Source organism: Chaetura pelagica, unplaced genomic scaffold, assembly GCF_000747805.2.
Source record: "Chaetura pelagica isolate M959 unplaced genomic scaffold, ChaPel_1.0 scaffold27, whole genome shotgun sequence".
NCBI lineage: Eukaryota > Metazoa > Chordata > Aves > Apodiformes > Apodidae > Chaetura > Chaetura pelagica.
In genome coordinates, this window is record NW_009954020.1 from 3002946 (window position 1) to 3017710 (window position 14765).

A 14765-nucleotide genomic window follows, 5' to 3' on the forward strand; every position below is an offset into this window, starting at 1 on the left:
TTTGCCATATGCATGAAACACTGTAGCACTGCAGTGGTCCACAGCCCACACAGAAGGATGCTTGAATCACTGCTAGCACAGTCTTGGTCTGTAGGAGAGAAACAGTAGAATTTTCTAGTACCCATAAATCACAAACAAGAGGGCTGCTTTTACTTTTTCTTGAAATCAGCATTAATCCAGCATCAAACATGTGCTTTTGTTATTTATTATGTAGTTAATTATTCTGGGCCCATCTGTCCAAACACCTTTGCAAAAGTGAAGGTGGGTTCTCGTAATTCTTCGTGCTAGTAAATGCTAACTGGCAATCATAACAGGTGGACAAATGGGAAGAGATACTCAGGAACTGAGACCATAATATTTCTGATGTGTTTTAGGTTCAGGATCTGCATGTAATTAGTACTTAACATGCTTAGTGGTTATACTGCTGGTACACCTGGAGTGTGAAGCCCAAGAAGCCAAGCTGCTCCCTGGCTGTATTAAAGTGGATGGTGCAAGAGGGAGTAAAAGTAAAAGGTTGAATGCAATTGACTCTGACCTTCAATTAATTTCAATTAATTTTCCACTTAATAAACAACCACATTATTAATTATATTTACTCCAAGCACTGCAGTGCATGGAGGCCTGACTCTTGCCTGGCCCCTCAGGGGTGTAGGCTCTCTAGAAACACAGCAAGTGTCCTCCTGATACAGAGCACAAAGCTTGCAGGTGAGAGCTGGAGCTCTGCCAGGGTCATGTCAATGTGCTCAATTTGCATGTTGATTTAATTAAGTCCCGCTGCCACCCCTTGTGCCTGGTGCTGCTTGTTCTGCTCTGCCATGAGCAGCCTCAGCAGTGCTCCCTGGGGCGAGGATGAGAATCAGCTGAGGGGATCCACTGGGACGTTCCAGCTGATCAGGCCTCTTGAGCCTTTCTCAGAAGCACCATGTGCGTCACTCACCTAATTTTGTGACCAGTCTACCAGTGCACAAGTGAGCCCATCTGCACGATGGTGGCTATAAAAAGGCAGGGGCAGGCTCACTGGGGTGTGCAGGGCTGCCTCACTGGCACAAGGGTATGGAGCTCTCCCATCACAGGATGGGCTCCATCCCATTTTGCACCTTGCTTTGCTGCCTTATCAGCACAGCAGCAGCAAATATATTTGGTAAGTATGCTTATTCTTTCCTTTGCCTGTGTCCAGTAGTGACTCTGCTCCTGTGATGTTTGTGGATTATTCTGACAAAGTGATCTTGAATCTTGCAAACTGCAAACTTGGCTAGTTATTGTGTGCTATGAAAACTGAGTTTGGTCTCCAGGTTAAATACTAAGCTGTAAGGATCTTTACGTGGTCAGTATCATTATCTGAGTTCAGTACATCTGAAATTGGAGTGGGAAAAAAGCTTTATTGAAGAATAGACTAGGCTATATAAGCAGCTTTGGTAATAAAAGGTGGTGCTGCAGGGACATGAAGATTATATCTTTATGGATATAGCTTTCTTTAGATTATATCTTCTACTTATATATGTGTCATCATCTAATTTCACCTTGAACCTTAAGATACTGGATATTCTAAAGGCCTTCCTCAGTTCTTTGATCTGAGTTTGGTAATTCTGTACCACAAGCATTTTGAATCACTTAATTAATCTCTTAACTCAAATGTCTTTGTAGACCCTCTCCAGCATTCTACACAGGAATCTGAAGGTGATCAGAGGGCTGGAGAACCTCTCCTATGAAGACAGGCTGAGAGAGTTGGGGTTGTTTGGCTGGAGAAGAGAAGGCTTCAGGGAGAACTTACAGTGGCCTTCCATTTTGGAAGGGGCTCCTGAAAAGCTTGGAAAGGTTTTTTTAAAAGGGCATGGAGTAGTGCGGGATAGTGGTTTTAAGCTGGAAGAAGGCAGATTTAGGTTAGATATTAGGAAGAAATTCTTTAGCGTGAGAATGGTGAGACACTGGCATCAGGTTTCCCAGAGAAGTTGTGGCAGCCTCATCCCTGGAAGTGTTCAAGTCCAGGTTGGATGGGGCTCTGAGCAACCTGGTCTAGTGGGAGGTCTCTGCCTATTGCAGGGAGTTGGATCTAGATGATCTTTAAGGTCTCTTCTGACCCAAGCTATTCTATGATTCTATGCTATGATTCTGTGATCTCCACACATCCCAGAGTAACTGGCTCAGAGTCAAGTCTGAGATTAAAATGGTGAGGTTTGCCTACATGTGGACGTCTATAGGTGACCTAACCTGAAATCCTTTTACAGTTTCACAAAATTTTTCATGAGCTTAAGACAACACAGTGAAATCACAGAGAAACAGAAGTGATTGAGAGGTCTTGGGTACACCAAAACGTCCCATGGTTAAAGAAGTCTCTGAGCTACAAATTATTGGAGGTTGGAAAGTGTTTAGAATGCTTATGTTGTACTTGCACTACTCTGTGTGGTCACAGACCAAATACGGGATTAAGTGAACCTTTGTTCTAAATGTCTGTAGCTATGGTTTTCTTGGTTTGCTGTATTTTTATAGAACTAGTCAATGGAATTAAGAGCATGACATTCATTGGATTGTGAGGAAGGAGAAAGTGTCAGATCAGTTAATCTGTTCTGTAAAACAAAAGCGTCCTGAATTTCATAATTCTCCTAAAACAGCGTCTAAATGTGGCCATAAATGCATTAAGAACAGAAGAATCAACTGTTTTCTTGCTAAGTGGTTTCAGTATTTGATCACTTGCCCCAGTAAAAATTGAAAAGTGCTCCTAATGTGAATTAGTCTGATGCCAGTTACGAGACATTGATTCTGTTTGGTCTCTCGAGAGATTAAGTAGAAGTACCTCTCCTTTTGGTGGAATAGGGAGTGACTTAGTTTCAATAAAGAAAAAATACTCAGAACCATTAATAGTGATGTGTGTGGTCATGGCAAAGGGCTGTTCTGTGGTGACAGGCCCAACTCTAAATAAGTGCAGTACCCTAAGTACCAGAAAACGATAGTGATACCAGTATAGAACAGGGCTGAGACTAATTCAATACAGAAAATTAAATACAGGCTTGGAAAAGGGGTTAAGGAGCATCTCTGTCATGTGATTCTCCTACAGCTGACAGCCCAGAGTATATTCATTTCCTCCCTGTGCTGAGTTTCTTCATTTCTTCCCTGTGCTGTCCCATGCAGAAATGCACACAAAGAGCAACGGGGAAACAACCAGGGAAGACCCACAAGCCTGGGACTGTTACCACACAGTGTTCGCACTAAGAGGGTTTTGAAAAGAGCTGGTTTGGGGTGAAATCACCCTTACACGTTTACCTTCTTGTTGCTTTCAGAGTATCAGACAGATTCCCAACCATTACGTCCATGTGAACTTCAGAGAGAAAAGGCTTTTTCAAGAGGAGAAGCCTACGTTCCTCAGTGCTCAGAAGATGGCCAGTTCAGGTAATTAATCCCTGCTATTATTCAGCTGTTATATGATGTGATCTCTCATTACTAAATGAAATCTTTAGCCTCTCTTTTGAAGAGTCTCCATATCAGTGGACTGCAGGGTGAGGGATGCAGGAGACTTGAAGTGACTTCATTGAAAGGTGTTGCAGATCCAGCCCCTTCTGAATGAATTCCCTGTTGCTGGAAGCTACCTCTGGTTAAGAGATCAATCTAAGATTAATAGGCTAACATAGCATTATTTGTATGTTAAATACTCAGGGCAGATTGCTGAATGCAATTGCTGTCTCCCAACACAAACTTGAGGCCTTGTGCAACCTGGTCTTTAAGGTCCCTTCCAACCTTAACCATTCTTTGATTCTATGCTACTGGGTGTGTGGTCAGTGCTCAGTGTGCCAGCTGCCACAGCTAACCCAAGTTGACTTGGAGAAATTATCTACCCTGCTGGAAGTGGCACAGTTGGGTTTCCTGGTAAAGGCAGTAAAGGAACTAAAAAGCAGGTGAAGAACAGTGGTTTAGAGGGCAGCAAGTTGCTTAAAGATGCAAGTTACTGAGTTAAAGCTGAGGCTGACGGGGGAGTACAGATTATAATGTTCTCTGCTGTCATCTTATTGTGGTTGCCTAGGGTGGGGGACCTTGTCCAATCTAGGTTTGACTTAGAAAGTGTCTCAAAATGTCTGGTAACTCTCAAATACTGAGAACAAGAGTTTTGTCCAACTTGCTTGTTTCCTGAATGACTTCAAGTCACTTATCTGCAATTCCTGAAGATTTCTGAGAATTACTAAAGTTAAGAGCTCCCATCAGGTAGAGTTAGAGTCACCAGAAACACTGTCCTTCCTGATTCCATTCTTTGTGGTGTTAAAGTACTTAAACTTGTTTGGCTTGCCCTATATTTTTGTTTATGTCCAGTACTGACTGAGGACTCTGTCATCTCCTTCAGGACAGTTCAGTGCAGTAGGAATGGTCTTTTTTGTTGGTGTGTGGATGAGAATGGCATTGAGGTACCTGGCAGCAAACAGAATGGATATCCCACATCTTGTAAGTCACAAGTTTCTGTTTGTCTTCAGATTGGGCACAGAACCATTTACATCTCCATTTGAACTGCTGAAATCAAGAATAGTTTAGCCCTAGACTTAGATGGATTCTAGTTTCTTGTGATTTGCTAGGCCTTTCTTGTGGAAGTTCTGGAGTTTCTTCAGGGCTGATCATGGAAACTTAATACATCTGGATGGTCTGTATTTATGAAGGTCACAGAAATGTAAATACTGAATGAAAGATTAACTTAGTGTATTGATATTTGAGTTGGAGAGCTTCCACCCCTTCTGCAGTGGGTATCTGTATACCAATTTTATAACCCTGAGTCCATCAATGTCCTCATGTCACCTGGGTGGCAGAATCAGAACATGCAGCTCTGAGAAAACTCAGATGTTTCCTAATAAATTGTTCGGTGCCCAACAAGTACCTTCTTCTAATAGTGTCCCTCTCTGTTACTACAGGCTTATCCTTCTGCCAGCTGCAAAAACAGAGGATCTTGGTGAGTCGCTACATCAACAGCAGTAGCATCTCCTACATCCCTCAGTGCCTGGATTCAGGGGCTTTTGATGAGGTGCAGTGTGACATGAAGCTGGGTCAGTGCTGGTGTGTCGATCCAGAAGGAATGGAGATTTATGGCACCAGGCAGAGAGGAAAGCCAACATGGTGTAAGTAATAATTGACAGAATAGTGGGGTTTAAAGAGTGGGAAGGTTTGATGTGAATGAAAGGTGGTAGACAAGAAGCTTGGACACTGCAGACTGCACTTATGCTACAGAACTATAGGTGTTTAACTGAGGAATTTAAGGCCCTGTTTCCTAGAATCATAAAATATCTCAAGTTGGAAGGGACTCATAAAGAACACTGAGTCCAACTTCCAGCTCCTCATAAAAAGGGTATGAGGCATCTAGATGTCCAAGTTCAAAGAAATGAATCTAAGCCCCTTCCAGCCTATGAGATGGCTCCTCAACTGTTTGTGGGAAGTGGAAAAATCAGTAAATATTACCTTTGTTTCCTGTCAGGTCCAGGGAACTGTGAGATCCGAGACCGCCGCATTCTGCATGGGTTTGGGGAGAAGAGCCCTCCTCAGTGCTCAGCAGATGGGGAGTTTCTGCCTGTCCAGTGCAAGTTTGTCAACACGACAGACATGATGTTTTTTGATCTCATTCATAGTTACAACAGGTGAGAGTATTGTGCCCCCCTTCTGAAGCAGGGAGGCAATCCTTCCTACCCCTTCAAGTCAGTGTCTCACTGCATTATATTTTTCCACATGAAGCCTTTCTCCTGTGACCCATATTATGTTATGTTAATCAGTGGAGCAAGTAATAAATCTTTTTCTTTTGTTTTGAAGTTACTAATTTTGAAAAGCCTGATGTTCCATCCCCATCGTCTAATCAGTGCATCCTCACACAGCAGTGGATACCAAATTGCAATCTCTATTTGGACAACCAGCCAGGGCTACCTTTCAGACAGATGGGCAACAGCAAATGAGATAAATGCAGAAGGGAGGAATTCAGATATATATATATGAGGTAGGAAAGATAATTCCAAATTGGAGATGAAAAGAGAAGGACAGATGGACAAGTGGGAGTGTGCAAATAGCAAGTTCTACCTGATAGTGGGAAACTCTTGTTCATATTATCTGCCCGAGTGTTGGAAGACTCTGCAGAGGGACCTGAATCAATAGCCTGAGTCAAACTGTATGAAGTTCAACAAAGCCAAGTGCTGGGTCCTGCACTTGGGTCACAACAACCCCAGGCAACACTACAGGCTTGGGGAAGAGTGGCTGAAAAGCTGCCCAGCAGAAAGGGACCTGGGGGTGTTTGTTGACAGACAGATCAATATGAGTCAGTAGTGTACCCAGGTGGCCAAGAAGGCCAACAGCATCCTGGCTTGCATCAGAAATAATGTGGTGAGCAGGACTAGAGGATTTTCCTCCTGTACTTGGCAGTGATGAGGCCACACCTTGAATCCTGTGTCCAGTTTTGAGCCCAACACTACAAGAAGGACATTGAGGTGCTGGAGTGTGTCCAGAGAAGGGCAACAAAGCTGGTGAAGGGTCTACAGCACAAGTCTTGGGAGGAGAAGCTGAGGGAACTGGAATAGTTTAGTTTGGCGAAAAGGAGGTTGAGGGGAGACTTCATTGCCCTTTAAAACTACCTGAAAGGAGGTTGTAGGGAGGTGGGTGTTGGCTTCGTCTCCCAAGTGAATAGTGACAGGACCAGAGGAAATGGCCTGAAGTTGCAGCAGGGGAGGTTTAGATTGGATATTAGGAAGAATTTATTTTCAGAAGGAGTTGTGAGGCATTGAAACAGGCTGCCCATGGAGGTGGTGGAGTCACCATCCCTGGAGTTGTTCAAAAAACATGTAGACCTGGCACTTCAGGACATGCTTTAGTGGGCATGGCAGGTTTCAACATTTTTTTCTGAGTTCAGTGATCTCAGAGGTCCTTTCCAGCTGTGATGATTCTGTGATTTAGACAGTGCCATGGTTGCTTGCACAGGTGAACTGGTGAGTGATGAGCAGGTGTGGGTGATGTACAATAGGTCTCAGGTTGTTGGAGTGTGATGGGGAAAAGCTCAAAACACTGGATCCAACAAGAAGCCAACAAGCCGAGAAGTCCAACAAGAAGCTGTCGTCCAGTGGACGAGCTGGAGATTAAGGCTCAGGTGAAGAAATAAGGGATGGGCAGAGGGAACTGCAGAGAGGAGTTCATTTTGCTGCAGATATTCAGACACTGGAGAAATCTCTTTGTTCTCATGAAGTGCCCTTATCTTGGCATCTCAGTCAATACATTTCTCCAGTGGAGGGCAGTGGAGTAAATGCAATGTCCCATTCTGACTTGGCTCTGCTGTAGCAAAGGCATTTTATTGCAAATGTCATTTGTGCTGGTTTGAGGGTTTTCTGTTTTAATTTAAGCAAAACTGAAAGGCAAGCCCAAATGCACAGTGCAAATTTGTCAGTGCTTTGGGAGATTGTTTTGGCAAGTGCAAAATAATCTGACTGTTTTGTTTGTTTGCCTATGGAGTTTGGGAAGTCTAAAAAAGAAATTATAGAGGATATGACAACACTTTAAATTAACATTTTTTTTTCCTCCCGTTGGGAGATTAGCCTGCAAAGGCCTGTGTGTTTGGGCTTTTCTTGTTTCCATGTCCTGTAATGAATCACAGCAGGATCATTTCACTCCCAGCAGTCTACCTTCCTAATTATGTCATTGACTTAACCCATTGCCATCATACCTGAGCATCTCAGATCATTAATATGTGTATTTTCACACTATTCCTGCCTGAAATGTCATTACCCTGTCTCATGAACAGGGGCCAAAATAGGGAGTTGAATGGATGAGTTCCCCAACCAAGACCTATAGCAGCAAGGGATTTAAATCCATATTTTATGTTCATGTGGAAAAAATGGAGCAACTTTATTTGGTTCCACACACTGAGTTTTGAAATCTAGACATGTCAAACTAACTCCCTTTCCAAATCGTTTCCTTTCACCTTTATAAATATTCCAGAATATATAAGTATGTTAAAAAAAAATAAACTGAGACATTCAGAAACTTACAGCTAAGATTTCTCCCAAGAGGATGACTTTGGAAAGAAAGATGAGCCCAACTTTCCTGCGTCACTCTGGTGACTTGGGTCCTGTTACTTATTTCATACAGACTGTGGCCAGGTCCTGCTTGGATGGGCAGCCATATAGAAGCCCCTGTAGTGAGTAGGTGAGAATGATAAAAGAAATAATAATCAAAAGTCAAGGAGGGTCTTTTTCACTTTCTTGCTATGATTTTTATCAGATTGAAGACCTTGTGTCAGTGTCTTGATAGTAGCTCACTGGAGGTTCTGCCTTGTTAAGTATTATTTCCTTGGTAGTAGAAAAAAGTATGATTTGTGTTTCTCTCTGTTTCCAAGTAGTCAATGGCAAAGGCAGCTATAATTTGAGCTGCACATAGAAAAACAGAAGGGGTTACTTGCAAACCTGTGTTTGAAGATCAGTAGTGACTTGCCTTTGCTGGAGGCCAAGAGAAGAGGCTCACAGTTGGAAGAAAAGGTCAACAGCCTCACATTTGTTTACTTCTTCATACTTTGGAGTGTGAGCATTCTTGTTGAAACACATGGATACACTAGCAATTTATCCATAACTTAAATGTAGACATATTTGTCTCATCTTCAGCTGTGGTTTTGGTTTGGGTCTGATAGGTGAGGTACTCTGTGCTGGCTCTACTCATCTTGAGGACTGTGATTAAAAACAGGATGATTAAAAAAAAGAAGTGGTAGGAAGTGAATCTTCCAAGGAAGGTGAGAATATTCTGTCCTCTTTTTGTGTGTATGTGTGGGCCTAATTTATATCAATTTGTACCTTATTTAGCTGTACTCTCAACTTAGAAGAAAAATAACCAGAATTACAGGATATGACTACACATCTGCCACATATAAAAGGAGTATAATTATGCATGTGACTTCTTAACATTGAGGATGAAAGGAAGAATATTTTCATTGCATCCTGTTTCCCTCAACTAGAGGTGCTGAGGTGATGAGCTCCAAAGACATGAGCAGTGGAGAAGTCTGCCTTTGAATATAGGAGCATTGCTCTCCTAAAATAAGAAAGGTTTATATTCCTGATTGGGCAGTGGATCTGTGCATGATAATCCAGGGAGCATAAAGCTCTAGAAATGTCCAAGTCATTTATATCTGTGTGTAGGCAGAACACTATAGAAATATGGTATTTATTTATATATGTGGTCTAGAGCACAAGCCTTATGAGGAACATCTGAGGGAACTGGAGTTGTTTAGTCAGGAGAAAAGAAGGCTGAGAGGAGACCTTATTGCTCTCTACAGCTACCTGACAGGAGGCTGTAGAGAGGTGGAAGTTGGTCTCTTCTCCCAAATAATAAAAGATAGAACAAGAGGAAATGACCTCAAGTTGCACCAGGGAAGGATATTTGGATATTAGGAAAAAATTCTTCACCCAAAGGGTTGCCAGGCTTGGGAACAGACTGCTCAGGGAAGTCATGGAGTCACCATCCCTGGAGGTATTTAAAAGCTGTGTAGATGTAGTGCTGAGGGTCATGGTTTAGTGGTGAACTTGACAGTGTACTGGGTTAGGGGTAAAGGTCTTTTCCAAGCTAAATGATTCCTGTGGTTCTGTATATTAATTTGCATTGTTACAAAACTGACAGAAGTCCCTCTGTGCCCTGAATGTGACGTTTTGGTTGTTTTTAGCATGCCAATGTCAGCAGCAGAGCAGGATTTGACAATCCAAAGTGAAGGGTGTCAAGTAGGCTTTTAATTTGGACACACGGGACAGCACCAGAGCAGATTCATGCTACACGGGGAGAAGCAAGCTTTGAGAGCAGGACCACATGCTGGGAAAACCCTAAGATTCCCAGCCCTGTCCCCGCCAGGGGTTGCTGTGGCTTCATGCATTCTCCACCTTGTGCTTTGCTGTACTGAGGAAGCAGTTAACACCTTCAGCTCTCCTGGCAAGTGGTGGCAGAGCTCCCGGGCAGGTTCTTGGTGCCAGCAAAGGCCCATGACTCCACTCCTCTCACCTGCTGGGTAGCTCTGAGCCAGAACAGCCTTTCATTGCATTTCTTGGGGCACTGCAGAGGCTTCACACTCTGCAGAGCAGCCCCAAGGCTGCAGGAGAGTGGCACTGGAACTGCAGCTGGTCACAGTCATAGTTTCATAGAGCTGCTGTAAAATGTTTTGGCATGTTAACCTTTTTCCCGGTTGACCAGGGCCTAATAGACCATTACTCTTGCTGCTATGTGTCCTTCTGTGGTTAAAAAAAAAAAAAAAAAAAAAAAGAAAAGGCTATTTTGTGTAATTCTCTGCATGTATTGAGTAGAAAATTAAAGTTCCCTGTTGTTAGATTTTTCCCAAATAAGCCACATGCAGCTGGGACACCAGACCTTTATCATATTTCAGGGTAAGGGTATGTGTAACTAAAATAATATGGTTGTTTTGGTGTTTGGCAAAATTCTTCCCCTGATCATATTGCCTAAATCTAGAAAAACTTATCTTCTCTTTTCTTGGAGAAACCCTGGATTGTCTGTCATTTAAAATCACATTTGTTACATTTTTTCCAACTCTGATGCTACTAAGTTTTCTTCCGAAATAATTATTTTACTAGAATCTGGTTGCTGTCACTACTAGTGCATTATACTGGAAACTAGTGTCTCTCTGATCTTCAAAAGGGTTAGTCTTACTTGTACTGTGCCAAAGACCCTTGCTCCTTAATCTGTTGAGCCATGCTCTGAAAATTGAAAAGATTAGTGAAGTTTTTATCAGCTTTTGTGCTTAATTCAGTGCAGAAAATGTGCATGGCATACAGGGCAGAGGAGATAGCCCGTTTGTTTAGGCACTTTGCCATCCTGTGCAGATTTGTGGAAGAAGATAATGAACGGATGTTGTAATGACATTAAACCAATGCCTGTCTGTTTTACATTCTTTGACAGGCTTTCAAAGATGTCAGTGGGGTTGAAAATGAGTGTTAGGTGCTGGGTACCTGCTTAAAAAGGGTCATAAATCTGTCTGAGGGGAGGTTGTCCTGTGTTTGTTTTTAAAAAATGGCTTTTAGGAGACTTGTTAGTTGGCTGAAACACTAATCTGAGTCATCTCAGAGGCTGGTTGCCACAAAGAGACTGAGGGAGTTTGTGATGGCTCTGTGCTCTGCAGACATCCTTGCTGGACAAATCTGGGAGGGAAATGCAGATGATGCTTTGTTGTTGTGGATGGGCCTCCCCAGGCTCTTCACAGGAGGCTGCTTTTACTTCCAGGCTCCCAAAGGCTTTCCAGACTTTCAGCTCCTTGCGGGAGACATTCCCAGAGGTCTCTGGATACTGTTACTGTGTGGACAGCCTGGGGAGGGAGTTGGCAGACACAGGTAAGTACACTCCAGCATCTGAGCTTTAGGCTTGAGCAGAAAGGGCCAAATAACAGTTATCAGTCTTCAGCTTCACATGGGAATTCCATTTCATTCTTACAAGGGCAAAGACTGTGACCAGTTTAGAGCCCATGAGAAAAGCTGGAGCTCACTGGTGAAATCCCACCCTTAGGAGCAAGGCTTCCATCTGCAGCAAGTGTAGTTGCTGCCCGGGAACTAATCCTGACCTTTCTGGGATGGTGGAATAGGATTTCTGAATGTCCAACCTCTGCCCACACTAGAAAGCTGTGTCATATTCACTAAGTTCAATTAAAGACCGAGGGGAATAGAAAGGGCCTGGACTCTGAACTATTTTCCTCTTGGTCAGTTAGAATAATGGAATGTTTTGGGCTACAAGGGACCTTTAAAGATTATCTAGTGCAAATGCCCTGCCATGGGTGGGCACATCAGATGATCCTTCCTTTTCTCTCATAACCTCAGGCATGAGACTTTTAGGCATGTTAATAGCTGGAACACTTATTATAGTTAATGGAACACTTTGGAAGAAAAAATGTTCTTTTCCAAGGAGGAATGAGGAGGGTGAGGACTTCCAGCACCTCTTTCTTAGGTATTGTTGTTTTAAAATTAAAAAAAGCCAACAACACAAACAAAACCAACCAACTAACCAACACACCCAAAACAAAGAAAAAAACACAAAACAAAAGCAAACCAAAACAAACAAGAGAAATGCAGTGCACAATTATCTTCACATTTAGATGGCAAATGAGAACTTCCAACATACAATTCCCACAAGGGTAAGAAGGTGTCCAAAAAATCTGTTCAGGCAAATAACTACACATCTTTCCTTTTTTTTTCCTTGTATCAGCCAAGATGATTGGAATTTGTTTTTTGGTGACATCAATTTTCAAATTTCCATCAATTACTCTACTGCAGAATGAGCCTAATGAAAAGCACAGCACAGTGGTGTTTATGAGGTGTTCCTCCTGCTTCTTTTGGTAGATGTCAAGGTATAAAGCTGGTGTCTGGGCACTCTGCAGTGGGTTGCATGATAGGATGCATCAGGGTTACGCAGACCCAAGTTCACATTTGGTCTGTTTAGGGGCCTGGTTTTCTTTTTCTTGACAGGCTTCCAGTTCTGCAACTCTGGTGTAAAGCAGGTCATTTCTGTCTTAAAACCAGGCTCTGTGCTAAAAGTCTCTGTTTCTCAGGCTTGGAACTGCTGCTTGATGAGATTTATGACACGGTTTTCTCTGCACTGGATCCTGCCCGCACGTTCACAGAGACCAGCATGTACCGGCTCCTGCAGAGGCGGTTCCTGGGGGTTCAGCTGGCTACCTCTGGCAAGTTCAGGTGTAAGTAGCTCCAGGTGATGCCCTGTAAATATGGCGACAATTTTGGAGTTTCTGTGTGACAGCGGCCATCAGGGAGAATTTATTCTAGGAGTCTCTTGCATTAAAAGCACATAGTGTCATGGTTTCAGTGCAGGAATCAAAGTCCCTGAATTGTAACTGGCTTTTTTTAACCTCTGGGTTGTGAATTTTTGCCAGCAGAATGTACCTGTCCTCTGGTCAAAGCTTTGACACACACCTGAAATTGCATTTTTTGAAATCCTATGAACTTTCTGTATCTGTTGCCCTGAGATTATGGAAGTGAATCTGATAATATATTCAATTAAAAGCCTGAGAAAGTGCTCACTATTTTATGTCATTACACTCGGAAGTAGGAAGGATCTTCCATTGACCACACCCAGGAGGCTGCAGAGGAGTTTGTAGTGCCTTATCCATCAAGGCTGAACTTCTGCATCTTCCCTTGGGTCCATTCCCTCCCTTGTTGGGACAGGCAAACGGGGAGAGTGAACTCAGGTACCTCCTTCATTCTCCTGTACAAGAACCCAAGAGAATTGCTTGGCTGGCAAAAATTTTAACCCCCTGATGTGAGACTTTATCCTTCCATCCAAATTCCTCTGATGTTATTGTCTGACCCTTGCTAAGGAGTTTCATCACCAGAGATATTAAGCAGATACGGCCACACGGTAACACGGTTTTTCTGTTTCTGGGACAAGCTGGTCATCCTGGGCAGGCTGGAAGGCATCTTTCCCCTTCTGCTGCAGTGTTGTGCAATAAGGTCTGGCTGTAGCTGGGGATGCAGCGGCTGTCAGCAAAGATGAAGCAGTAGCAGCCACAAGATGGAGATGTGACCACGTTCCTCAACCACTGAGGGAACCACTTCAGGGACCCGCCCAGATCTCACACCACTGCCTGAAGCCGTACACACTAGGAAAGTTGTCAGATTTCCTTGATGAACAGGTTGTTCTGTTGTGATGGTCTTGCTTCCTTAACCTGGTAGCTCAGAGTAACTGGAAAGCTCTTGAAAGTGGGAAATGTTTAGGCTGGAAGATTGCAGGTTTATATAAACTAGGAAAATTTCTGTTGGAAGAGTGGAGTCTGGTATTTGAGAGATCCTAACTCAGATTTGCTTTACAGAGTTTTGGCTTCTCTGCCATTAAAGCCAGTTTGACAGGAATAGGATCTTCAAATATTGGGTGGTCCCAGACCAAATCTCCACAGTCAGGGCCCTCATTCTCTTCAGTAGCTGTGATGTTTGCCTTCATCTGTTTCCCAAGCTGCAAATCTCTCTCTTGACCAGTTTTGTACTTGCACTAAGGGCCAGAGCTCAGCCAGCCTCCAGCATGGCTCCAAGTCCATGCTGCTACTCTGCCTGCCCACGACTGTGACTGAACAAATGTGTCAAGGTTTTACTTTCTGTTTAGTTTTCAGAAATTAATACCTACAGCAGAAAACCCTGGGACCAAAAGAGGATGAAAAATTCTCATCTTGGTCTAGAACTTGAAGTTTCACTGAAAACAGTCAGGAGATTATTATTTTATTTTATTTTTTTCCTCCCAAATAAGCAAACAATGGGATCAAGCAGAGGTGGCTCTGAAGCTTTAAGCTTTCCCTCCTTAATGCATCCTGCTTTTCTTCCAGGCCCCTCAAAGTGTGAGGTGGAGCGGAACGCAGCCCTGCGCTACCAGCACAACTACGTGCCGTCCTGTGATGCTGGTGGGGGCTACACACCAGTGCAGTGTCAGCAGGGAGGACAGTGCTGGTGTGTGGACACCAAAGGGCAGGAGGTCCAAGGCACCAAGAGACGAGGACAGCCCCTGGCCTGTGGTATGTATGAGGTTTGGAAAAGGAAAAACGAGCACACATCTTAGCGTCTTTAGAAAGAAATGCAAAGGGCCAGTTCCTTTCTTGAGTCTTGACAGATTTTGGTTTCAAAAAACTGAGATACAAAAACCTCTTTGGGATTAAAACCTACATTCTATTAAATTACTAAATACCATACTCCTTTTATTTTCCTTTGTGACCTTTCATTAGCCTTTTAGGGTTTTAGGGCTTTTCTTTGCAGCTGTGGTGTCTGTATCGGCTCCAGGGGCTGGGCTGTTAAGTCAGAATA

At 43.3% G+C, this 14765-nt stretch overlaps 1 protein-coding gene across 1 annotated transcript in view; it reads left to right on the plus strand.

The window, feature by feature from the left end:
- Positions 1 to 1074: 1074 nt before the first annotated feature.
- Positions 1075 to 14765, plus strand: part of TG (thyroglobulin) — a gene marked incomplete at its 3' end in the record, with an annotated part of 81580 nt that continues 67889 nt past the window's right edge. Inside the window, exons 1-8 of the mRNA XM_010002286.1 lie at positions 1075 to 1141; positions 3276 to 3384; positions 4328 to 4425; positions 4884 to 5087; positions 5441 to 5600; positions 11200 to 11306; positions 12515 to 12658; positions 14294 to 14479. Of these exons, the coding sequence (XP_010000588.1) occupies positions 1075 to 1141; positions 3276 to 3384; positions 4328 to 4425; positions 4884 to 5087; positions 5441 to 5600; positions 11200 to 11306; positions 12515 to 12658; positions 14294 to 14479 (1075 nt within the window). The remainder of the gene's footprint in view (positions 1142 to 3275; positions 3385 to 4327; positions 4426 to 4883; positions 5088 to 5440; positions 5601 to 11199; positions 11307 to 12514; positions 12659 to 14293; positions 14480 to 14765) is intronic.